The sequence below is a fragment of the Neltuma alba genome, unplaced genomic scaffold (assembly GCF_004799145.2).
Source record: "Neltuma alba isolate B1F8T4 unplaced genomic scaffold, ASM479914v2 tig00013497_pilon, whole genome shotgun sequence".
In the NCBI taxonomy this organism is placed as follows: domain Eukaryota; kingdom Viridiplantae; phylum Streptophyta; class Magnoliopsida; order Fabales; family Fabaceae; genus Neltuma; species Neltuma alba.
This window is the reverse complement of record NW_021637723.1, coordinates 1-24,365: the sequence shown is the minus strand read 5'-3', so window position 1 is coordinate 24,365 and position 24,365 is coordinate 1. Positions and strand designations below refer to the sequence as shown.

Genomic DNA, 24,365 nt, shown 5'->3' with positions numbered 1-24,365 from the left:
TCTAAACATGCAATAGAGTGATAATTCTAGTTACGGGAACATGCATAGATTCTATGTTGATACATACGAATGTGAGTCGGCGGCCGAGCCCTTGTGTGGTTGAGGTGGCTTCAGTGGGCAGAAGGTGGCGCGTGAGGTAGTGGATTTTGCGTCGAGGAATCAGGGAAGGTTCATTCCCCGTGATGAGATGGCGGGTTGTGAGGCATTGCGGTAACAAAGGGCAAGCGTCCACGGAGAGCGTGACTTGCACTCTCGCTGTGTGCTGTAGGGGTGGGCATGAGGAAGAGGTGCGGCGGGCCTGTCCTGGGCTTGTCGTCTTCATCCGGGTACGGACTATGGACATTGGACGCCAGCCTCCGATCTGAAATGACCACGGTATCCTCGGACGCCCCTTGATGTTATTGACGTGTCATTGTCCCTCACTAAACACCCGCCTGAGTTCTGCCCCTACTCTACTGCGCGTGGGCGTGGCCATCGTCTCTAGCGTTTGTTTGGATTCAGTTTTTGAAACATGATGTTTGATTTTATTTTTTTAATACTCCCTCCGTTCTTTATTATAAGAGACACTTGATGCTTATGTCATGTTCCTATATATAAGAGACACTTACAAGTTGTCTCTATTTTTTTGTGTTGATTTACTATTTTACCCATATTTATTATCTCCAACTCACACTCTCTCTCCCTCCCACTTCTCTTTCTTTTAATAATTTAATTATTCTCTCTCATGCTCTCTCTCCTTATTAATGAGGGCATTTTTGGAAAAAAATTATACTTTTATACATTAATTGTTCTTAACTAACTTAACTGTTTTTTGATCAACGTAATTCGGTTATTTATCTCTTATAATAAGGAACGGAGGGAGTAATTCTTATGCTACCCCATCTTAACCTTGTAATTGTAATTATAATGAAAACTAGAAAATACTGCTTTATTTTTAATATTTTAATAAATCTTATGAAAAGAATATTTGTTGGCTCACCCTTTTGCTTGCCGAGAAGCATATTAGTAATCGTTACTTAATAATATGAGATACAATACTATTTTTTTAATATAAAACTATTTAATTAATTTGAGTAGATTAAAAAAATTAGTTAAGTTGGTTATTTATAATAAATAAATATTATTTTTTCTAAAGTATCCTTATTAATAAAGTATGTTGGTTAAAACTATTATTATTATTATAAAGACTATCTTTAAAAAAATAAATAAATATAAAAAACAAAGTGAATCAGAATCTTATATTTAGAATTAAAATAAAAATCAAATAACATCTTGTATTAAGAACCGAATATAGTGTAATACTATTTTGCTCCACGTTGTCCGCCACATAAATGTAGGCAAAAGTATTCACGCTTTATATTGATATTATATTAGTCCGGCATACAAGTAAATTTAATAAAATACAAGTAGTAATGTAATTGAAAATGTGAATCTAATACAGGTTGATGGAAATATTAAATTTCCAGGAATTTCACCCAGAGCCTGACCTATGCAATCAGTGCTGATCTTTTAATATTATACTAATCAATTATTTATTTCGAGCCTAAGTATTTAAACCACAGGTTGCCTATTTCAGCTTATTAAATACTACTCCGGATTTTAATTATAAGATAATATTTATGGTCTATAAATAAAGTCTTATAATTAGATCAGGAAGTACTGGGATCATATTCTTTCTTCTTCCTTGATTACTTATCTATTTATTCCGGGGGAAGAGATGGAGATCATGTGTGCATGACAAAGCCTTGCGCTTCATAATTAAGGAGAAATGACATCTGGATTTTTTAAAGGAATTATGAACACTTCAAAAAATTAATAACATTATAGTTGTCGATTCTAAAAGAGCCATTATTTCCATGGATTTTTTTTTTTAGAGGTCGACATAAAATTGAGGGTGTGTTTGGAATCACATCTGGAACTTCAAACTGACTTCTCTTCTGGCAAAAGGAGCTTTTTTTATTTAAGATGTGTTTGGAATCACATTTTTGCAATATGACTTCTGTCACTGAAACGGACTTAGGGTCCGTTTGGGACCACGTTTGGACCCCCAAACGTGCGTCCCAATCTGGCTTTTAATGTGACTGTGGTTTTACATGTTTGGATCTGCGGTGGGGCTATCTGACTTCTGTCATTGAAACGGACTTATACAATAAACTCAAAAAAGCTGCTTTTCTCCAATCTGACTTCTGTAAAAGTCAGATTGAAAAAAAAGTTACTTCTCCACCGCTAATCCAAATACACCCTTACACAATAAGCTTAAAGAAGCTGCTTTTATCTAATCTGACTCCTGTAAAAGTCAAATTAAAAAAAAGTTACTTCTCTATCGCTAATCCAAACACACCCTGAGACTCCCTCGGGATTCCTCGTTTCCCCATACATGCCAAGGCGACCAAGCTGATCATATTGCCCTCCTCTCTGTCTGGTGGCAAAATGTCTAGACCGAGGTATTCTGACGGTGACAAAACGCAAGTAGAACATAGCGTCACATCCCAAGTAATATAAATAGTAATAATTTCAAGAAATATTAATGATGATTTAATTATTTTGAAAATTTATAAAATTACGACTACCTCCTGTCTTAACTATAAATTTTATATCTAGAATAGAAGGTAATACTACCTCATGTCTCTAATATAAGGCCTTATTTATTTTTATTTTCGTTTTAAATATAAAACTTCAATGTACTTTATTTTTTGTATTTATTTATTTATTTTCAAGATAGTCCTTCTAATAATAGTAGTTCTAGCCAATAAATTTGATTAATAAAGATACTTTAAGAGAGACAAGTCTATTTATTATAAATAACTAGTTTAACTTATTTTTTTTAATATACTTAAATTAATCAACTAATTTTTATACTTAGGACTGGAAATAGTATTAGTTATTGCAATTACTTGCAAACTCGTAACCGTTATTTTCTCCTCTAGTTCATAGGACTCGCATGGCAGCAGTCAATTGGAAGTTGCTAAATACTGTAGATTATTCAATCCAAATCCAACTAGTATAATCGGAACAGGGGGGGCTCAATTTCCACACATCACTTTCTTTTGCTAATGAAGACAATGTCACTCCAAAAAGAGATGTGCGTTGAATTAATGGTTGAGTTGCTTTCACAAAAGATCCCATCACATATTTATAACTATTGGATGCCCCTTTCAATCCACCCAACATTAACAATTCAAGCCCCCAAACAGTTTTCCTCATTTGTAATTAATTGGTGCCCTCCCTCTGGCTATTTCTTAAAAAAGAAACCATTTTGTGACTGTAGAAAACAGGGACCAATAGATCAGAACCAAAAGAAGTCACGATAGCAAGAAATTAAAAAGGAAGGTCATTGGAGCGCGAAAATAAAGCAGTGTTTTGGAGTGGTTGGGAAAGGCAAAAGTGGAGGAGCAACCCAAAGAAACAATGATAAGGATCTCAATCTTTCTTGCTCCCCACATTTGGGAGGAGAAGACTTTGCAGCATTCAACCAATCTCACAAATTCAGTTTGTTCCACATAAAATCCCCTTCAGCTTACTTGATAACAGTACGTATGTGTGTATCCTGTCACCTCATGAACTGTGTTTTTGGATAGAAATATTGGTACTGATTGATTGGGTATCAGCAAACGCAATAAACTGCGTGTAGGGATCTTCTTCTTTCCATTTTCAAGACTTGATTAATTGTGTGGTAAAAGGGGAACACGATAAAAGGGAAGAGATTGCCACGCACTTTTAATGGTTCAACCCATTAATCCATATTCTGTCTCCATCTTCAGATAGATTTTCTGCAATTGTAATCATTCCTTCTCTCATCTATCTATCACCAACCAACGGCGACCACTGTTGTTTGGTCTAATTTCACAGTGAGTATAAGCTAAGATGAACAAATATTTATCGGGCAATAATCACAAGCAGTAGAAGAGTAATAATAATCATCATCATTTTTTGAATTGTTCTGTTTGGAAATTATTTACATAGTAGAAGAAATTTAATGAAGTCTTCATTTTGCTATAGCATGGTACCCACACACACATATAGTTTTGTTTATAGCATGCATTTGTTAGAATCTGAACATTTCTACTTGTATGAGAAAATGAATCATTTCAAAGTTGAAACAAATTCTGATAATTCAAATCATCTGAAATTCAAATAACTCATCACTGTAAACTGTAAAGTAAGGTCTCTTCAAAGTTAAACAAACCATGTTCAAAATATTAATGATATAAACAAGAATTTGCTCGAAATGATTTATTGTAATAAATTGAGACAGTTCACATATCATTCCATTCATTATCAAGGACTTTCTGCATAACTGTAGCTTCAAGCCCTATGTAAACTCGATCCCTTGTCCAAAATTGGGATAAGGCAAAATAGATTGTAAAAACGAGAAACAAAATATTAATATAATCGTAATATGCTCCTTACAAGTCAACATCTTCTTCACTTTTTCCTCCCCTTTGGACACAAACCTTTTTCTTCATTGATAGTAATTAGGCACGAACTGATCCTCCAAGGCATGGAAGTGATCATTTTGTCCTTCAAGAAGGCGAACAACCTGAAGTGACAAGCTATTCATTGGTATGGAACATCGTATAAAGAGAAATGGAAGCAGTAAAAGCAGACACTTGGATAGAAATACTGCAGTATCTGGTGAGACACCAAGGATGGCAGTTATTTCTCTGTAAAATTCTCTGTTTATGTACTTAAGGTCCCAGTTATCTTTAAGTGGCATAGAAATGTGTTTAGTACTATAATAATGACAATTTAAAATCATGTCAGATTTCCAAAATGTTTGGTGCCTATGGCCAGAATTTCATGCACACATCTTAATTGAGGTGCGTGTACAATCATAGAGACGCCCAGTCATTTTAGATTCTAATGTTTATCAACTGGAGAAACACGAGATCTTAGGAAACTGACAAATCACATTGACGGATTCTACACGAGACTATACAAAATTGAAATCTGTAGCAATGAATTTTCAGTTACCTCTGCCATTGATGGTCGCATCTCACGCTTTCTTTGCACACAGAAGTATGCTGCTTTTGCCATAAGGTATAGTTCATATGTATCATATGACTCCCCAAGACGCGGGTCAATAAGTTCTGGTAAAGCCAACTTCTCAATCAATGACTCAGCCTGAAATTTCCACGTATTATAATTCCATCAAGGTCATTAGTTTGTAAAGTAAGAAAAGAGCAGGGCTGTGGCACATGTTTAGAAAGGCTGAACTGCAATTAACTGCTTCCAGCCTTTACCATTTGGGCATATATCACCTTATATACTGTAGTTCTATTTTGGCAGGTGACCTCTTCTTATAAGTTTTATAATTATGATCATCTGAAGACATAAATGATAGACTTACATACCCATTGACGGAAAGATGGTTGTTCAGGATTACTGGACATGCCCACCTTGCGTCCTGAGATTAATTGTAACAGAACAACGCCATAAGCATACACATCCGTCCCCACAGAAACAACGCCATCTTCAGCATACTCAGGAGCAAGGTATCTACATAAACGAAAAGTATGTTCATGATTGCTGATTTATGAACTTGGAATAGAAAATATTTGATTTGACCTGATGGCAATGTGAACTTTACACTAATGTGACTATCTAAAAAAATGGGGGCCTCACCCTGAAGTGCCCACTATCCTCGTTTGCATAGTCTCATCGCTACCAGTCTTCCATTTGGCAAGGCCAAAGTCACCTAGCTGCAATTCAAGTTTTACGATAAACACTAGATGATCTATTCTTCTGAGAAGTGGATGAAAACAGAATAAAAAGTTACCGAAAAAGAGAACAAAATTTTACCATGGGAACAAAATCATGAGTAAGAAGTATATTGCTAGGCCTCATATCTCGATGAATAATGGGGCTCCCACGGCATTCTTCATGGAGAAAGCGCAATCCTTTTGCAGTTCCAATAGCAATAGCATATCTTTGGGGCCACTCAAGAACTGTCGCATCTTTATCTGCAAAATTGTTTTCTTGGTTCTCAGGTTATAAATCTTCAAGTGGAGATACAGTCGTGCAAGGGTTAGAAAGACAAACGTTACAGCCAACAAACACCTACATACTCACCAAATAAATGCCAGTAAAGCGACTTGTTGCAAATATATTCATATACCAAAATATTTTGCCTTTCTTTGCAACAGTACCCCAGCAGCATCACTATATTCTTGTGTCGAGCAAAACTTAAGACATAAACCTCAGAATGAAATTCAGAAAAACCCTGGGTACTTTCTTCTTTTCTTACCTTTGCAGCAATTTGCTGTCCATCTCCGAGAGTACCCTTGTATACGTGACCATAGCCACCTTCACCCAGTAAGTTATCCTTTGAAAAATCATTTGTTGCAACCTGTATATCAGAATAGCTGAACCTCGTCGACTCCTTAGTATATAATTCAGTCCTCATCCCACAGCCAGCACAAAGAATTGGTGCATCTGAAGGTTTTGATATAAAGCCATATTTGTTTTGCTTTTGGACAATCTGAGAAGTAAGGGGACCTGGCAAACGATTGGATTGTTATTCATCTCAATCTGAAGTTCGATCATTTTGTCTTGTATAGTTTTAAGTAGTGGCTCAAAGAAGAAAGAACAGGAAGGTCATTTTGTATTATGAGCTCAATCATCCCAGAAAAGTCTGTAATAAAGGTTCAGTTGCCAACATAGTGAATCGTAGATGGTACTGCTGCAAGAAATGCTTATGCACAGAAAGCATATAAATGATATGACAAGATAAAAAATGTTAGACAGGCTCCAAACCTGATTTAGCTGACGACCCAGGATCTGATGAGAAGAATTGTTCACGTGATGCAAATGAGTGCTTTGTACCACTGCTAACTGTCCCTGTGTTGTCAGAAGAAACCATGGATGAGGGACAGCTTTTGAAAGAGGAAACAGAATGCCCGATGTCTGCAACACTTTGACAATCCGATAGAGAAACAAATTTAGACAAAGAATAAGCAAGCTTGTTTTCTGTGACATCTGTTTCAAGTGATTGATGAGATCTCCAGATTTCCACAAACAAGTCATCTTTAATCAATGCAACTTTGCATGGTATCTTGTTAAGGAATCTCAAGTCCCGTCGAAGGTGCCTGTTTCAATTTTCCAGTTACACCTGAAATCAGTACAAGAAACAACCAGCGCAACAGAGTATCTTAGGGATAGCTTATGATTATTCAGAGTCCATCCAGCTCACCCCACAAATGTGAGATTGAGGCTTGTTACTGTAGTTTTTGATAAAGATGATGTTATGAGCCAGAATTTATCTATTTCCACAGTTTTGGAAGAGACGGATGCGATTTCAGGCTTGTACAAAATCATCTTCTCTGGGAACTAACATATTGAACAAAGAATTTTAGAAATATTAAAGGAAAAAGGTGTTATGAAGCTCCGCAGGGAACAGCTTCCATATAACTGACTACTGAAGACTATAACAGAAACCAATAATTTTCGCCGTTTCGTTTTGTCTACAAAGTTATACGATAGCTTAATTAAGTGTTGATATGCATTCTTTGTAAGGATTGCCATCAAGGTCATTTCTGTGGAGTTTCCATAACGGAAAAGGCATTAGTTTTCTCACAGAGCAATTGGTGACTGCTAAATATGCCCGCTGCCGCGTTATGCCTAAACACAATTAACAAGCAATTTCAGAAACCATAAACATTCTCCAAAAGAAAGAGGCAATGTCCTCTGTAGTCAATCATAGGTCTCATCTGGCAAAGTATAAGTGTCATTTTCGAGTGTAGAGAAAGTAATACCTATCAAGTACAATCCAAGCTGCATTATAGCATGCAACCTCCTGCAATATAACCTGTCTGATCGGAAAACCTGCAGTGACTTTGACTTCGATGCTGATCTGGGGATAAGTTTAAAAGAATAAAGAAACAAACTTAGATTCTAACATAAGAATGTAATTAAACATGTAGTAATTATGAGGAAAATAACACATTAAAGTTTAGTACCCCTGCATTTTCCCAATCTTCATATATCGGCAAAAGCATATTTGCATATGAATCAAGTTTCTTGCCAACCACTTCATCCATTGCACGAAAATTCGTGCCACCAAAAGACTCAGGGCACGGTAATGTCTGGTACCCCACTGTTAATCCCAAAAAAGGCAACAGAAGAGTGACATGGTGAGTGGACCACAAGCTAAAGAAAAAATTATGCAAGTGACCTTTCTTCAGTACTTATACTCACAAAGATCATAAACTGTAAAAAGAAAACAAGCGAGAAAAAAATCATGATGGTTTCTTGTTAATAATGATAGAATAAAATCTTAATGTCAAGTCGCACTCATAAGTATCAAAACTTATCCTTACATAATAAAATTTTGCTTTATCAGAACCAATCAGATAACCATGGAATCTTGATAAATTTCTGGAAAATGCAACACACATATAGAGTCTTCAACTCGTCATAGCACAGAATCAAAATGCTGAAACATCTTATCTATACAATCCGGCATAAACATTACAAATTCTTTTGGCAGGGCAGTAATTAGTGTGCATGTGAAATAAAAGTTGTCAGCCAAGACGGGGCAAAAAAAGGGACCGAGCAGAATTAAAAGATTGCAACGGCATCGGTAGTACCCTCAAGGATATCCATTGGCACAATTCGTGTATTACTTACTGGGGTGTGGCACTTTATGCAAGACGCCGAGCACTAACAATTTGTAACCTGCATATAGAATGCCACTGCTACTTCGTACGTGATCAAGAATGGACTTGATCTCATGCTCACTGCTATCTTTAGTAGCATCACATGCGAGGATGACATGAGACGTTGGAGGAGGGCTATCCATTGAGAGAACCAACAAATGAGTCTTCAAAGAAAAAACATGTTTTTGCTCCAAATTATTTTAATTTCACGCCTTTGATGAGAGGACCAAGTCTGAAGCTTGTAGTTTTGATCCAGTTGAGGTGTTGTGGAATTGCAAAGAAGCTTCCTCTTCCCTATCCGAATTCCTATACCGACGACAAAGGTTCGACCAATACAAGAATAATATTCTGTGGATATTCTCTAAAAGGAAAAAAAAAAAATGGCAGGAGATTTGCCGTCTTCAACAGTGATAATAGGAAGAGTATGGGGAACTTGACGACGAAGAGGTTTCGAGACCTGACATGCCTCCTGAGATCCTAGATTCTCTTATTTTCCAATTGTCAACACTAAAACTAATCATTTTCAATTAACCGTTACTCCCGCGCAAGCTCCCATTCACGCCTCTCTGTTTCTGTGATGCCGCCTTAAATGCCACACAGCCGTCTGAAGTCTGAACTGAATTTTCATCAAGAAAATGTATTAAAAAATATAGCCAAAAAAAAAAAAAAACAAACAAACGGGAATAAGTTCAACCGAATCTTGAAATATTTACGTAATTTAATGAATTGACACCCTAAATTCTGATAGGACATGTTGGGAATATCATGCACATTATTCCTACCGTTATACTTTACGGACGTCGCAAGATTTTAATATTTATGTAATTAAAAAAAGCCGAAAATCAAATCAAATCAATTGATAAGTTAGCCACCATTAGCGCGTACACACATATAATGCGTTTTCTAAATTTGAGAAGTATGTCAAAACTTCTATTACAGAGTAAAAAGATTGTAGTTTGAAAATAAAATTACGACTAGTTTAAATTGCAATTGGTCATTTGGAGTTTTAAAGTAACTTTTCAATTATAACTTACAAAATATAATAAGAATGTAAGAAAATTTGATCTCAATTTACACAAATATGCTTATAGTAAGCAACTCTAAACAAGTACATAATGTATTGAATTATCATTGAGATATAATATTTAAATAAAGTTAATATATAATATTTATGTATGGGCAAAATATGAGTAGGCAGGGAAGAAAAACCTAAAAATATGCTATGACAAGTTTAAGTCACGCTAAAGACTTTAGATTTCAAGCGTCCTAGACCATTACAATTGAATCCAAAATCTGTCCATTCGCAACACGCGCGACCAGAACAAACCATCCGGTTGGTGAGTTGGCACGAAAAAGAAACAACTCTAACAGAGATTTAGTTCACTCTCCATTTTCTTTTAGCAGCACGTGTTCTGAAACGGCACAACGGCTCGTTCTTCCTTTCGAACTCAGCACCAAACTGAACGGTAAACAATCTTAGTGTCCCCTGAAGAGGGTATTAAAACTATTACATAAGCATCGAGATCGATCATAGATTTTCAAATCTGTTTTGTTTGTCCTCAATGACACGTAAGCCCGATAGAGCTTAATAATGAACTCTCTGGCTAGCCATTTTCAACCCCAAGTAATGATTGAAAAAGTAAAAAATAAAAAAGCCTGTAAAAGACAGACTTAATGAAGAAATTAATATGGCTACTTGACTGTCCTCGTCTTTGTGCGCGCTGATTTGATGTCAAACTGTGCCTTAGCTTAGGCGGTTTCGTGATCTGAGGAGCAAAATGTAGATGATTTGCAACCCAGTAATGCCCGAGGTGTGTCGCCACATTCAGCAAATGGCACTATAAATGAAGCACATGTAATGGATGACGAGCTTTTGATTGAGAAGGCCGGCTTTTGTTAAGGTTCTCCACTTTCCCAGTAACCAGGTTGCCAGTGCAAACTCGCAAGTCACAGGCACTAGACTAATCAAAGATTGGCCTAATTTAGAAAATCTTTTACTGAATTTAAGAGCAGTAAACCATGTATCCTGTATAGCGTATAGCTTCAACGCTTGATTTTTCGGTCTAGATACCAGTAAATGACGTCCTGAGATCATAATGTGAAGGGATTTTATCTAACTGCACCAGCCACGCATATTATAACTTCTCTGTCTCAACCATTACCGAGCAACAAACAATCTCAGGTGATCACTCTTTTCCAGCCCACCATCAATATTCATCGCGATAGCAACAACTTTTACTTTCTTTTATCAAAACATTTTTCAGGCATAACCTTCAGTTTCCATCTCCCACTGCAGTAACTCTAATACAAGATAAAGATCTTTCCCTCCATACTGATGTAATTTATTTGCCTCAAAAGAGAACACGTGATTTTTTATCCCAATAAAACTGCATCCTGCGAACTCCTTGGCGCCTTTATGTTCCACTGCCTTTCTCACTCGAACCATGCTCTCCCACTTGCCCCTCATTTGATATACCTGAGCCAAGACCAAGTAAGGTAAGGATGATTGTGGTTCCATCTCCATTATTTTCTTTGCTACCCTTTCAGTAAATACCAGGTCTTCATGTATTGTGCATGTAGAGAGGATTGACTTCCAAATAAGAGCAGTTCTGTATGGCATTGTTTCAATAATATCAATAGCCTCCTTCAGCCTACCAGCACGACACAACAACTCCACCGCAATAGCATAATGTTGTTCCCCTGGTTTAACCCCATATTCCTTCTCCATGGAGCATAATATTTGAATTCCTTCATCAACCAAACTTCCATAGTTGCATGCAAGTAAGATTGCAGCTAGAGTTATTCGATCTGGGGGTATACCCTCGCTAATTAATTCGTTGAAAAGGTCCATAGCCAAAGACACTTTACCATTGTAGGTTAGACCCATCAATATGGTGTTCCAGGATATCAAATCTCTTCTTCTTATTTCATTGAAGATATCCAAGGCATCATAAATAAATCCCAATTTTGCATACATTTCAACAAGTGAATTGGAAACTATTGCATCTGACTCAAAACCTAGTTTCAGAACCAAAGAATGGATTTGATTGCCCAGTTCTACTTGTAACATACTGGAAAGACAACTCAGAAGACAACTAACCATGTATTCAGTAGGCCGAAGATCCTTCCTCAAGGTCAGCACAAAAAGTCCTAATGCCTCTTCTCCTAAACCATGTCTAGCATAGCTTGAAATCATGGAACTGCATAGAGCTGGGTCCCATTGATATTGTTCTCTAAAAAGCTGTACGGAATCCTCCAATCTGTTGTATTTGGAAAAGAGGTCAATAGCTGCACTTGATACAATGCTATTACAAACGAATCCCACCTTGAAACAGAAAGCAAAAATTTGCTTACCCTGTTCTAAATCTTGCAGGTTAGAACACACACTAATCAGTATTGAAGACGTAAACTCGTCAGGGGACAACTCTTTGCTTCTCATACGATGGAACTGCTCTAATGCCAGTTCTTGATGTCCTGCATTATGGCAGGCCCAGATCAAAGAATTCCAAGATATAATATCCAACTGCTTCATGGTCGAAATCACACCAAAAGAATAATCAACAAGACCAAAATTCCCGTACATATTTATTAAAGAATTCCCAAGTACCAAATTTGAGAAATTCATCCCACTTCTGATCAACCTTCCATGAATTTGCTTACCCTGACAGGGACTTGACACAAGTGACACCATGATAGTGTAAGTGAATACACTTGGCCTCGTGCCAATATTTTGCATTCTCAAGGAAAATTTGAAAAGCTTGATCACCAAACCCATGAGAAGAATAACCTGAAATCATCGTGTTCCAACTGACCACATCTCTCACAGGCATTTCATCAAACAAACGGCTGGCCTTCTCAAGATGACCACTTCGAAGCAACCCCTTTAAGCAGACATTCCAGGATGTAGAGTTCTTATAACTAATATCACCAAACGTTTTCAAGACATCACTTACCCCACCAAACTCGGAGTATAGATCGAGACAGCGATTACCCAAATAGGTGTAGACATGGAAACCCAATTTTATCAGCTGGGCATGGATAACTTTGTTAAATTTTAGAGACTTGTCGGATAAGCATAGTCTAAAAGAGCAGAAAACCAAGAGACTGAATTTTGAGGACTTTGTCCTTGCTTTAAATATGAGTACATGCATATGCTATGAGACGGAAGGCGATTAAACGCCGAACTTCAGATAAAACATAATGCATTACATTCTTGAAGGGACATTCCTGGAATTTCTATTGTTGCAACTCCGTTGCTCATAGGTTTCGAATACTAGGAAGATAGATCATATTCTGTAGCAGATCAGTGTTTGTGGGCACCGTTCCCACTGTCATCGTCGCGTCCGCAAGCGGGAATAGACAGTAGATGGTTAATCTTAATCGGGCGCTTCTAGGTGCGGCGAGGGAACACAATATTATTTTCAAAATTTATTTGAAGTAAAATATTTTGTTTTTAATGATATTTACTGTATAAGATTTTAAAAGTAGAAATTGACAAGAAAAATCTGATGGGCTCGGTAAATTAAATAGAAGAAGTGAAATATCTTATTTATTTTTTGTGAATAAATATCTTATTTAATATTTGTTTGATTGATCTTATTTAATATTTGTTTGATTGCTATCTTATTTAATATTTGCACAACTAAGTGAGTCCAGAGTCCCACTCTTTATGTATTGGTATAGGTAGTCGGCGAAAGATGATACTGATGTTAATAAATATTTTTATTAATTTTTTAATAAAATTTTGTTAATGAATGTTAGCTGAATATAATATATCTTAATGTTACCGATGCTGAGATCTCACGGAAATTGATTAAATTAAGAATAAAGAAACTGACACCATAACCCAAAGTTAAGCTGGAAAAATATTATTCTTTATTTTAAAGAAGATTAAAAGTGTAATTTTATATATGACCTTATTTCTCAGATGCACCTATCACCTAATTTTTTAGTGGTGTAATTTTACTAATGATTTTTTTATGCAATTTTATATGCACTTAAAAAATAAAATGAAGAATAAAATTAAAGCGGGGAAAAAAATAATCAAGCTAACAAATCTAGTTTTGTAAGGGGAAGCAACAAATGTCGTTCCCGGCATTTATGATGAGAAATGAGATGCAGACAAAGCAGCGGTTGGAGGTATGCGTGAGGGCATAATTGTGCAACGCGTGGGCAGTATAATTTTCTTAATCTGACGTGAGAAATTTTGAAGACAACGCTGACTTTGTGCACTTGGGGTTTAAAGCATCGAGGCCGTGCATGACTTTCTACAACTGTTTGTTGGGTATCATATTTGTGGACAGCAATTTGTTTTCCATGACTTGCCAAAGCAAGCGTGTTAAAGATCTTCTCTTTCCGGTTCCATTAAGAAGTCTGGTTGGAATGTTCACGCTACCCCCTTCTAGAAAGCAAGGAGGAAATTTGCAAAACAAAACAAAACTTGCATTTCAATCCTCAGCACAGTGCAGTTACTCGTTAGAGTATTACATGAATCAAGCACCAAGCATAACCACAAAAGTAGATGGCTATAACTATGAGTACAAGTGCCTAACGTATCAAGAGCGTTTGATTTTGACGGGGATGTTGAGTAGGACAGAATCAACGTGATTTGATGGGTACTGCTGAGGTGGAAAATCAAAGCATCACGAGTAGTAATGGAACCCCACTCAACTAATTACCGCTATTAATTAATTAGTGCCTTCTGCCTTCCCTCTTTGGCTCTTCTCTCACTCCTACTCTTTTTCATTCTACTTTTCATTATGCGTACAGCAGTTGCTCGGAGAGGCACAGATCTTATAAAGTATGCTCTGTTTCACAATATTTGTTGCTCAATAATCCGGCCGCCTCCCTCAAAATATTACGCCGATGACAGCACCTTAACTAATGCTGTTAGTCATTTATTTAAGAATGCAAAACTTAAAGCTGACTTCAAGATCCATTGAGAAGCACCCAAATGGTGTTTTTTTAGAAGCAAAGGACCCTCAAACGCGTCGTTTGATTTTGTATTTTAAGGCCAAGTTTGTCAAGGATTGGAGCACAATTAACTGGGACTGCGAGAGACTGATTGTCACATTTACCAACCAAAACTACCCCTATGGATCAGTGTGCCACTTTGTATAGGCTTTAGAGCTTCTTGGTTACTCTACAGCTCAAAATTGAGGATTGAAAAAAACACTCATTTTGTATTAAATTAGTAATTCCCAACAACCACATCAGTATCATGGGATGTGCTGGTTGCTTGGGGGGACATCCAATATGATTAGTTATGATCAACACAATGATAATAAATGAAAGGCAAAGACGAGAATGATGGCTTTATGATCCACTTCTCGCCACTTGGTGCGGCACCTGACGTGGGGCTTTTGATGCCCTTCTAATCATTCCTGGTGCCCCTCTCCATTATCTGAACCTTTTGATTCTTATAAGGCTTCAACAAATATATGAAATATATTTATGTCCAAGTGTGAACATTTGAGGTGGAAATATTTTGAACTTGAAGACAGGAAACGTTGAAGGACCAGGAAAGGGGAAAAAAGAAATACAGGGCTAACAGCCACCGTCTAGACTTCCTTGACTTTTAGGAGCCTCATATCCTCGACCTCAATCATTTGCTTATTAAAATCTTAGTTAACAAGAAATTATCAGTATTGATCACTTTTAAGGCTTACGCCGGTGAAGATATTCATTTTATTACTCTCCTCCTCTGGTTTCTAGACAGAACCACGCACAACACACTTTTTATTTTTATTCTTTCTCTGGTCCAAAATTTCCGGGAGAAAAAACAGAAACAGCCATGCTTGATCCAGCAAGACATCAACCCGCAAATTCTAGTCAGTTACCGAACAGAACCGGAAGTAGTATCCATGGTTATGGCAGATGGGAAGATAGAAGGAGCTCTGGTTTCTGGGCTTCAAAACAAGTGGATGACGACGACAACGACTCTGGTATTTGTTCGCCGCCTTTGTGGAAGACGAGCCCACCAGAAGCCCACAATTTGACAAAAACTACTATCAAAGCCTGTCGCCTTCGTCAAGAACACAAGCCATTGCCAGAGGCCAAAGGGAGCTCATGGAAATGGTTCGGAATATGCCCGAGTCAACCTACGAGCTCACCCTGAAAGATCTGGTGGAGAAGCCCACGCTTCAAGCCGGTGAAGAAAATGAGAAAGAAGAGAAGAATTTAATCAACAAAAACGCCTACAGGAGGGAAGGAAGTGGGAGTAGCAGTGGTAGAAGGTTGATCAGAAGGCGGCGGCGATGAGAAGTGGAAAGATTCAGAGTGGAGGGTTCTATTTGAAGATGATGATGTTTCCTCCATCTCTGGGATCGACGACGAAGAAGAAGAAGAAGAAGAGCGAGTCATCGGGAAACGAAGGTTCAAAGGCGACTCTGAGACCATCGATATCTGAAGGATCTTTGAAAGGTATTGTGGATAAGGAGTGGTGGAAGAAGAGCCCTTCAGCAGCTTCCGGGGATAGTGAAAGTGGCGCAACCAGTATCAACAGCGGAAGCACTAAAAGCTCAGGCAGCAGTAGCAGCGGCAGCAGCAGAAACAGCAGCAGGTAATTTCGGACCCATTGAAAAAAAACTCCATTGTTTTCTATCGGTGATTCAGAAATGATCATTAAAAAGCTTTCTTATAACAGAAAGCTAATGTCTTGTGAAACATTTACTGGCCTAAAGCCATCTTTTAACTGAGGAAGTAATTCTGAGAATCCTTTTCATTCTTCGTCCATTAATGATGTAGTCATCTAGTTTTTAAATTTCAGAAGTTACTAATCGTGGGGGGACTTTAGATCAAAAGAAAAAAAAGGAAACATGAGTGCTTACGAGGATGGAAATTTTGCGTATGGATTCTTAAATTCATGAGAGATTCCGAACTGTTCACAGAGAGTGGTCATTTTCCCCTCGGACTACTTGTGCCTCAAAGTCTAATGGCACAGTGAATTGGTGAGGGTGGATAAAGAGAGGGTCAGTTTAAAGTGGTTGGTAGAGAAAGGAAGGAGAGTTGTTGAGAGAAAAGACTTTGGGAGCTGCAGAGTGATATGTGAAGGCGATTAACATTTAACAAATTAATTGTAGTTATGAACAGCTAATGATGATTGAGTAACGGGATGGATATAATGATGCAGGAGAGAGAGGAGCGTGGGCAGTTGCTGGTTTCTGATTGGCAAACCCAAAAGGCTAACGCGGAAATAAGGGATATGGCATCCATCAGATGGAAAAGAAGCTCGGCCGTGCCCATACAGACGCAGCAAATTACAAAGTGAACAGTATGCTTTGCTTTTTAATTTCACAAACACAGCCTTAACAAAGCAGTTTTTTTTCCCCTTAATACATACATACATATATATGTATGTGTATATTTATGTATCAGTACTATCTCCTGAAATATGAAGCTCCGAGGTCCAAACAGCAAGTTTTTATGATGAGGAAGCAACATGCGCGAAACAGAAGTTCGCTCACTTTGTTGATTGATTCCGCGATAAGAATTCTTAACACCGACTTCTCTCTCTGGCCAATAGACGCCGAGTTTTCTCCCTGTAAAATAACAGCCAGGTCATAATTTTTTAATGATTGATAACAGAGTCTCTAAGATTATGATTTTGAAAATGAGGTGCATTTGTTAGACTGATAAAAAATGAATGAACGGGTGAACCATCATTTTCCAAATTTTTTAAATTGATCGTGAATTAGTGTAATTAGTATATTAATTTGATTGGTTTTATGATTAAATCAGCTGTGTTTATTTATTCCCCAAATTGTAGTTTTGATAGACACTGGAGAGCAAACATTTATCTTTCGCCTAACTAACATTTGCACTGCTTGCTTAAACAATAAAAGCCTCCACCATCCACATCAAATCGACGGTTTGATGTACCTTTAAAATATATATTTTTTTATATATAATTGTGCCTTTAAAATATGGGTTATCGAACACACACTCGCTTGTTCCTCCGTTTATTCATTTTTTGGCAATTTTGGCCATTAATTTGTGATGATGCACATGTTTTTTTTTTTTATATTAAGCTGTAAAAAAACTAGTCTCTCACGATGTGACAAACTAATGTTCAAATTTTTGCAGAGAGAGGTGTCCATATTTAATGCCGACACTGTCTCGAATAGGATTACTTTTAATAGGAGGATACTTATACTTTAACCAAAAAAAAGTTGTCAAAAGGTTGATCCAATGAGACCAAGCCTTGATGATATTGGAGCATCTCATTCTTTTTTTTCCCCCTAAATACATGTATCATTCTATTATAAATAATTCTATTTGAGATATCATCACGCATTAAATATAAACATCTTTTTCAATAAAAATTTAAATATTGGTTCGCTAACATCTTAATCTTATTGTCTTTTGGTGGGAGGAGGGAAGGTTTTGGGCTTGGCCTAATGGAAGTTAAAAGGCCTGCAAAGAGCCCACAAACCAGAATCTTCATCAGCCTGCCCCAAGACGCATACGCCAAATTCAGCGCCTGATCGCCTGCGGGATCAAGAAGCACATGCATGGGTCGGGAAAGCTTCCCACGTGGCAACATCTCATCCATCTACAAACTCACATGTCCCCCAGTTTAGATAATCTTAACCCATTTTTGACTTTATCGTTAAAAAAATTTGTTTTAGACTGCACGCAAATATATAATATTCCACTCTCGCTCTCTTGAATTATATACTCGTTCTAAATATAAGATCTTTTTTGCAGTAACTTATATTTAGGACCGAAGAGTATGTTGTAATAAACATCTTTGTTTCGTTCCAGTTTGAGGAAGCATATCCTTGGGCGTGTGCTCAAGTTGCTAATTTATAACTACTGCATTACTTAATAAGTCATGAGCCTAATTGATGACATATTAATCAAAATCCTTCTTTTTGGTCTAATATTAATTAGCGCCATGTATAAATCGTGGCGTGCTCGAATTCTTTTTTCTGGGTCAAATCAAGTTCGTTAGTTTCGTTCATACAATTAAAAGATTGAATTTTTAAATTCAACTTTGTGTGAATAGTATGCATCTGCTGTTATTGCTACACATTAAGTATTTCGTCCAACGTGTAGTTTGGATTATTAAAGTAGGACACAAATGGTCTGCAAGCGCATGAGTTGAAGATTAATTAGGTAATTAAACACGCCCAGACACAGACAACCAAATGGTTAATGTTTCAAGATCACTCTCATGCATATATGTTATATATGGAAGGTGCATATATATAACATACAATTAGGACAACGCTAATTGATTCATTCACTAATTATCATGATAATTAATCATACACAACACGGCGCAACAAGGGCGGTGGATATTATTAATGCAGTGCAATTACTATGCTATACTATGCACACACGCACGCACGCACCACACACAGAAGTGCGCGTAAGGCCAACAGATTAGACTTTGAGAAGCCTGATTTGGTCAAGAGATGACTGCACATCAATCTCGTCTGCTCCGCTAGCTTCTAAGGACTGCTTATAGGTCATGCCAAGGTATGCTTGTGGATGTTCCTCGTTAACAAATGCTGGTGCTGGACTCAAAAGTTTGTCCAGCGATGGCCCATGAAGTGTGGCCACCGAGATCCTCTGCATTTTGTTGTTGCCAACAACTACCCGGTGAATGTGACTCCTATACTTCCCGTTCGTTAAGACCTGCACGATCAACCATTCATTAATTTACATACATAATGACTCAGCAAATGAGAAGTAAGTTTAGTCTGGATTCGCTTTCACTAACTGGGCATGGTTGAGGAAATTAAAGCATCTATATATATATATATATATATATATGCACCTCGAGGTGATCACCGAGCTGGATGAGGATGGCATGACGGGGAATATAAGCATTAATCCAATCTCCCTTGTGAGACAATATTTGTAAACCTCCATTCACATCTTGCACCAGTGTTACAATGAAGCCAGGATCCGTGTGATCAGGCAAACCGATGCGGCCTTTCGATACATAATTTGGTGGATAAAGGTTCATGGCCGATACATCGAACCCTGTGTTTGAAAGGGCGAATTAGACAGAGATGACTATTAGTTAGTCATGAATGAATGCATATATGGGATCTTAAAAAATGTTATTTAGACGCGAAAGAAGGTTAATTATTATGAATTAATGTTACGCCCTCTCGTTTTGTCACCTCAAGAAATACTTGGGATTTTGTCATCACCCTCAAGAAAGAAGGGTTATATATAATTATTTCTCTTACAAGGTACAAACATTGATTCATTACAAACATTGATTCATTAAATAAGATATTTACTGGGTTTATTAATTATGATTGTTGTTTACCTGATTTCAAGTTAAATGCCTTCTCTATGTAGCTCTCCTCAAGCCCTAATGTCTTCGATATTGCCTTTGCCAATCCCATTACTACCTTCCTCATTTCCTTGTGGTATCCACCTAAAATGTCACTGCCATGGGAGAACATCCCATTTCAAAAATAAAACCATTCCATTAATCGATAAAACATTTACGATATATACCATCTGGACAACACGATCGAAAGAAGTTTTAAAAAAAAAAAAAAAAGTGTACCTGAAGCTTGATGGGTTGGGAGGAAAATGATACTGGGGGTGTGCAATCACCTTTATATATTCCCTATTTTCTCCAGAAGAACAGTTTAGGCCCCACCTAATTCGGTCCGTTGGATCCTTTTTACTGTATGTCCTCCTCTCCTCTAAACGTCGTTGGATCAAAGAATTCAGAAATTCCCTTGAAAAGAGTGTCCAACACCTCATCTGGGATTTGATGATTTACCAGCTGCATGCAATATATCACATATAGAACATTACGTTTCACAACTGAGACATGCATAATGCGAGTTACACACCACACACACGCAGATATATATAGTCCGTGCAAAATCATAGAGCCTTGGTGCTGCGTGCATGCGTGATATATCTTACGTAGAAGAAGCCATAGTCTTGGCATACTTGGCCAAGGTGTTCTATAGCCAAGATGCTTGATCAGGATCATTAGAGAAGAGCATGGAGTAATCAACTGTGGGAATCTCATCGTCCACAAGTTTAGCCGAATAAGACTCAGCCTCACCTGTGAGAGAAGACTCATCAGTATAGGGTTTAAGGGATGGTGGTGAAGCTATTTCAGCCATCGGAAACTGAACAAGCCTGAGAAATATCCGAGATATGAAGATATCTATGTATTTTAATTTTAATTTGATGATAAGAGATGCAGGCACAAATTAGTGTGTGTACCTATAAATTTATAGGCGAAGTATCAGAGAAGACCTCAAGTGTTATGGTCATTTTTAATTAGTAATAATATGGTTTATTATACTGTGCAAGTTGTGGTTAATTAGATTATAAGTTCACATTGACGTATATTAGCTGTATACGCATGCAGGGTATACGTAGCTCGCGCATCTCATCAGTTTTCTTTAATTAGGGCAACCTATCCCCTTATCGTCCTCCTAGAAGTTTTACTCCCTAATAACGACAAACTGATGTTTGGTGATTAATATTATTATTACATTGCCTCGTAAGATGATGGAAAATTAATGAGACACACTAACACATGTTATTTCAGAAGCGGTACGTGCGTAATGAGGTTGAGCCGTAAGAGAATCAGAGATCACATGCAACAAACCATTAAAAAAGACAAGTTCAACCAATCGAATAAAAGAAATATAGAATGGAATTGGATCATGACGAGCTTTTTTAGATATGTCAGCAGTGACCGATTCAAGGTGGGTGAAGCGAGGTGCTTGCTAACCCTACGCTTCCAACTTCCTTTTGTACCATTTTCTTTTTTCATAGTGACTTTTTGCTTGTCAAAATTTTAAAATTAATTTTAACTCCCATCTTCTATTTAATTGTCAACATTGCCGGCCCCCTGTTACTTGATTATTTCAACTGAGATTCAGTTTTTTTTTTCTTTTTTTTGGGGGGGGGGGGGTTCCGCTGGCCCTTATAATGGCGACGACCAATCATTTTGCTTGGCTTTACTAGTCATCACTGACCACTCAAAGCCCCGTGCATATATATTGCACATATATAAATGACTTATTTTTACTGTTTCTGATATTTATTCCAATTCCAAGTCTGCATTTTTAATTGATGACAAGGTGATAATTTCAGAGAAAACATCAAAACTTTTTCTAATTACTACACCGTTATGCCAATATATGTCAGACGACGAAGTGAGAAAAGATAGTGGTACTACATTTTGGAAAGCTCTTCTAGGTTCTAATAACTAATACTTGGTATTTCAAAATGTTATAGTGATCCAAACGTCAGATAAAGTGAGGAGCCTTGTTGGAGAGATGCAGGTCTTCTTATTCATTCTGCCATTGCCTCCTGCTGCTACCTCTCCCTTGGTACAATCTTTGGCTGCCTTTCTCTGCCATTTGAGACGCATGCCCAATGCTAAAGCAGGCAGTCATATTATCTTAAATGGCTATGTGAACAGCATTTTGGGAGAAGAGCCATTTTTCTCTGGCGGCTTGGCGATTTGGTATTACAGAGATATCGATGATGCGTGAGAATGTTAGTTAATTTAGTTACCATAAAATATGAGCTGACAATAGCAGTTTAACCAGAAAGCAAACGCTATTATAGGTTTATAACATAAAATTCATGACAACACAGAACAATACATATGCAAATTCCTCCTTCATTGCATGTCTTCCAAAGCGTAATCTAAGCTGGGCGCATGCATTTGAAGGTCAGTGGCTGAGCGCCAGCTGATTTATTAGCGTGATATAATAGAACATCGATTAAGCAACAGATGAGGAGACACAACACACTCCCTAAGCATTCGGAAGCCTGATTTTATCAAGCGATGATTTCACATCAATCTCATTGTGGCCCTTGGCTTCCAAGGATTGCTTATAGGTCATTCCAAGATATGCCTGTGGGTGATCTTCATCCACAAACTCCCGAGCCGGTGCTACAAACTTGTCTATCGACGGCCCATGCAGCGTCACCACCGTGAACCTTTGCACCTTATTGTTTCCAACAGCAACTCTATGCACGTGACTCTTGTACTTCCCATTAGTCAAGATCTACACACACACACGCGATTAGGGATTCAAGTTAGTTAACAGACGACCAAAAATATCACTTCATTAAAGGGATCAATTAGTTATTTTGGTGGATAAAGTACCTCAAGATGGTCGCCGAGTTGGATGAGAATGGCATGGTGGGGAATACAAACATTGATCCATTTTCCATTGTGAGATAGTATTTGGAGACCTCCATTCACATCTTGCACGAGGGTTATGATGAAGCCAGGATCAATATGATCAACGACGCCAAAGTGACTTTTGGATGCGTGGTTTGGTGGATAAAGGTTCATGGCCGACACGTCAAATCCTGATTCCAAGTTAAATGCTTTCTCAATATAATTCTCTTCAAACCCCAAGGTCCTGGACATTGCTCTTGCTAATCCCACCACTATATTCCTCATCTCCTTATGGTATTCATTCAGAACCCCACTGATATCCATTCACCAATCATTGATTGACCCCGTTTCCAAATGGATATATGTAGTTAGACTATCGTTCAGGATGAGAGATAGCTAGAAAGGATACAAAATTAAATCACGACTGACTTAAATAAATAAATATAATTTGTGCATGTACCTAAAGCCAGACGGATTGGAAGGAAAGTGACACTGAGGATGCGTCATCACTTTTAGATATTCCCTGTCTTCTCCATGAGATCTCGAGGAGTGTATGTCCCATTTGATTTGCTCCCCCGGTTCATTTTTCCGATACATTCTTCTCTCATCTAAATTCATCGGATCAAAGAATTCAGACACTCGTTTGAAAAGAGTATCCAGCACTCTGTCTGGAATGCCACGATTAACCACCTGCATGCATACAAAAGAATCAAAATTTCATATATGTAAGTAAATTAAATAAGTTGAACTACGTGTACTGTGACTTCTTAATTGTAAGGAGAGAAACTAATATCAAATCGGTGTAGGTGTACACACGTAGAAGAAACCGAAGTTGTAGGACGCTTGGCCTAGATGTTCTAGGGCCACAGATTGTTGAAGAGGGTCATCAGAGAAAAGCAGAGAATAATCAACAGTCGGTATCTCATCGTCAGAAGCAGAATAAGGATTTGAATTTGATGACTGAACTGATGAAGATGGTGTAGATTTAAGGTTGCCCAAATAATCTGCTGAGTAGGGAATTACATTGGCCATGACAAAGAGGAAGCAGGAGAGGGCAGCGCAAGATGAAGAGTATATGCTTAGATAAGGAAAAAGTGCTTTGCATGCAAAATTTGTTGCTGGCCAAACGGCCTATAAATAAGCATTCAGCAAACACAGCTTACTGTGATTGAATAGTTAGAGTGCAGTTTGCAATCTTTCTTCTTTCCTTTCCGCCTTCTTTCCGCCTCTTCCTTTCCTAATTATTAGATTAACATATTTCAATAGTTGAGATTTTAATTTTTATAAAATATTTATAAAAATTTTTTTAAAATATTTAGTACACTTGCAAACCACTAGAATTAAATTCTAATAGAATTTGTATTTTTTTTTTACAATTTAATATTTTAATACTAGGTTCAAAAAGATTTAAATATAAACTATTGAAGTATTAACCTGAGAGTTAGAAAAAGAAAGAAAAGGAAAGAGGAGGAGAAGGAGAGAAGAGAGGTTCTGAACCGCATGAAAAGAATAGAGGTGAGGCTGCTAATCGTATTTGAGTTACGCATACTCGATACAGTACCCCC

The 24,365-nt window shown here is 37.4% G+C and overlaps 3 protein-coding genes and 3 pseudogenes across 3 annotated transcripts; 1 reads left to right on the top strand and 5 right to left on the bottom strand.

Annotated features, from left to right (window-relative positions):
* Positions 1 to 4,387: 4,387 nt before the first annotated feature.
* Positions 4,388 to 8,800, bottom strand: LOC114737778 (serine/threonine-protein kinase CDG1-like; annotated as a pseudogene).
* A 2,063-nt stretch (positions 8,801 to 10,863) lies between these two features.
* LOC114737783 (pentatricopeptide repeat-containing protein At1g43980, mitochondrial-like) lies at positions 10,864 to 11,727 on the bottom strand. The gene has a single exon (XM_028925744.1). It carries the CDS (start codon positions 11,725 to 11,727, stop codon positions 10,918 to 10,920), a length of 810 nt encoding a protein of 269 aa, XP_028781577.1. The 3' UTR covers positions 10,864 to 10,917.
* On the bottom strand, positions 11,503 to 12,498 carry LOC114737779 (pentatricopeptide repeat-containing protein At1g43980, mitochondrial-like). Its single transcript, XM_028925742.1, has 3 exons — positions 12,318 to 12,498; positions 12,012 to 12,131; positions 11,503 to 11,917 (listed from the first exon to the last, which is right to left on the bottom strand). The coding sequence occupies exons 1-3, from the start codon at positions 12,430 to 12,432 to the stop codon at positions 11,850 to 11,852; spliced, it is 303 nt and encodes a 100-aa protein (XP_028781575.1). The 5' UTR covers positions 12,433 to 12,498; the 3' UTR covers positions 11,503 to 11,849.
* Positions 12,499 to 15,248: 2,750 nt separating this feature from the next.
* LOC114737780 (uncharacterized) lies at positions 15,249 to 17,089 on the top strand (annotated as a pseudogene).
* A 1,897-nt stretch (positions 17,090 to 18,986) lies between these two features.
* Positions 18,987 to 20,770, bottom strand: LOC114737782 (flavanone 3-dioxygenase 3-like; annotated as a pseudogene).
* A 1,656-nt stretch (positions 20,771 to 22,426) lies between these two features.
* LOC114737781 (flavanone 3-dioxygenase 3-like) lies at positions 22,427 to 23,832 on the bottom strand. Its single transcript, XM_028925743.1, has 4 exons — positions 23,617 to 23,832; positions 23,261 to 23,490; positions 22,783 to 23,113; positions 22,427 to 22,681 (listed from the first exon to the last, which is right to left on the bottom strand). The coding sequence occupies exons 1-4, from the start codon at positions 23,830 to 23,832 to the stop codon at positions 22,427 to 22,429; spliced, it is 1,032 nt and encodes a 343-aa protein (XP_028781576.1).
* Positions 23,833 to 24,365: the final 533 nt, after the last annotated feature.

Coding starts and splice junctions, on each gene's coding strand:
- LOC114737783 (XM_028925744.1), bottom strand. CDS start 11,727: ATGTTACAAGTAGAACTGGGCAATCAAATCCATTCTTTGGTTCTGAAA.
- LOC114737779 (XM_028925742.1), bottom strand. CDS start 12,432: ATGGGTTTGGTGATCAAGCTTTTCAAATTTTCCTTGAGAATGCAAAAT. Junction 12,132..12,317: donor TGTGTCAAGTCCCTGTCAGG/GTAAGCAAATTC, acceptor GCCATAATGCAG/GACATCAAGAACTGGCATTA. Junction 11,918..12,011: donor CCTGCAAGATTTAGAACAGG/GTAAGCAAATTT, acceptor CAAATACAACAG/ATTGGAGGATTCCGTACAGC.
- LOC114737781 (XM_028925743.1), bottom strand. CDS start 23,832: ATGGCCAATGTAATTCCCTACTCAGCAGATTATTTGGGCAACCTTAAA. Junction 23,491..23,616: donor ACAACTTCGGTTTCTTCTAC/GTGTGTACACCT, acceptor GTATGCATGCAG/GTGGTTAATCGTGGCATTCC. Junction 22,682..22,782: donor AACTCGGCGACCATCTTGAG/GTACTTTATCCA, acceptor GTGTGTGTGTAG/ATCTTGACTAATGGGAAGTA.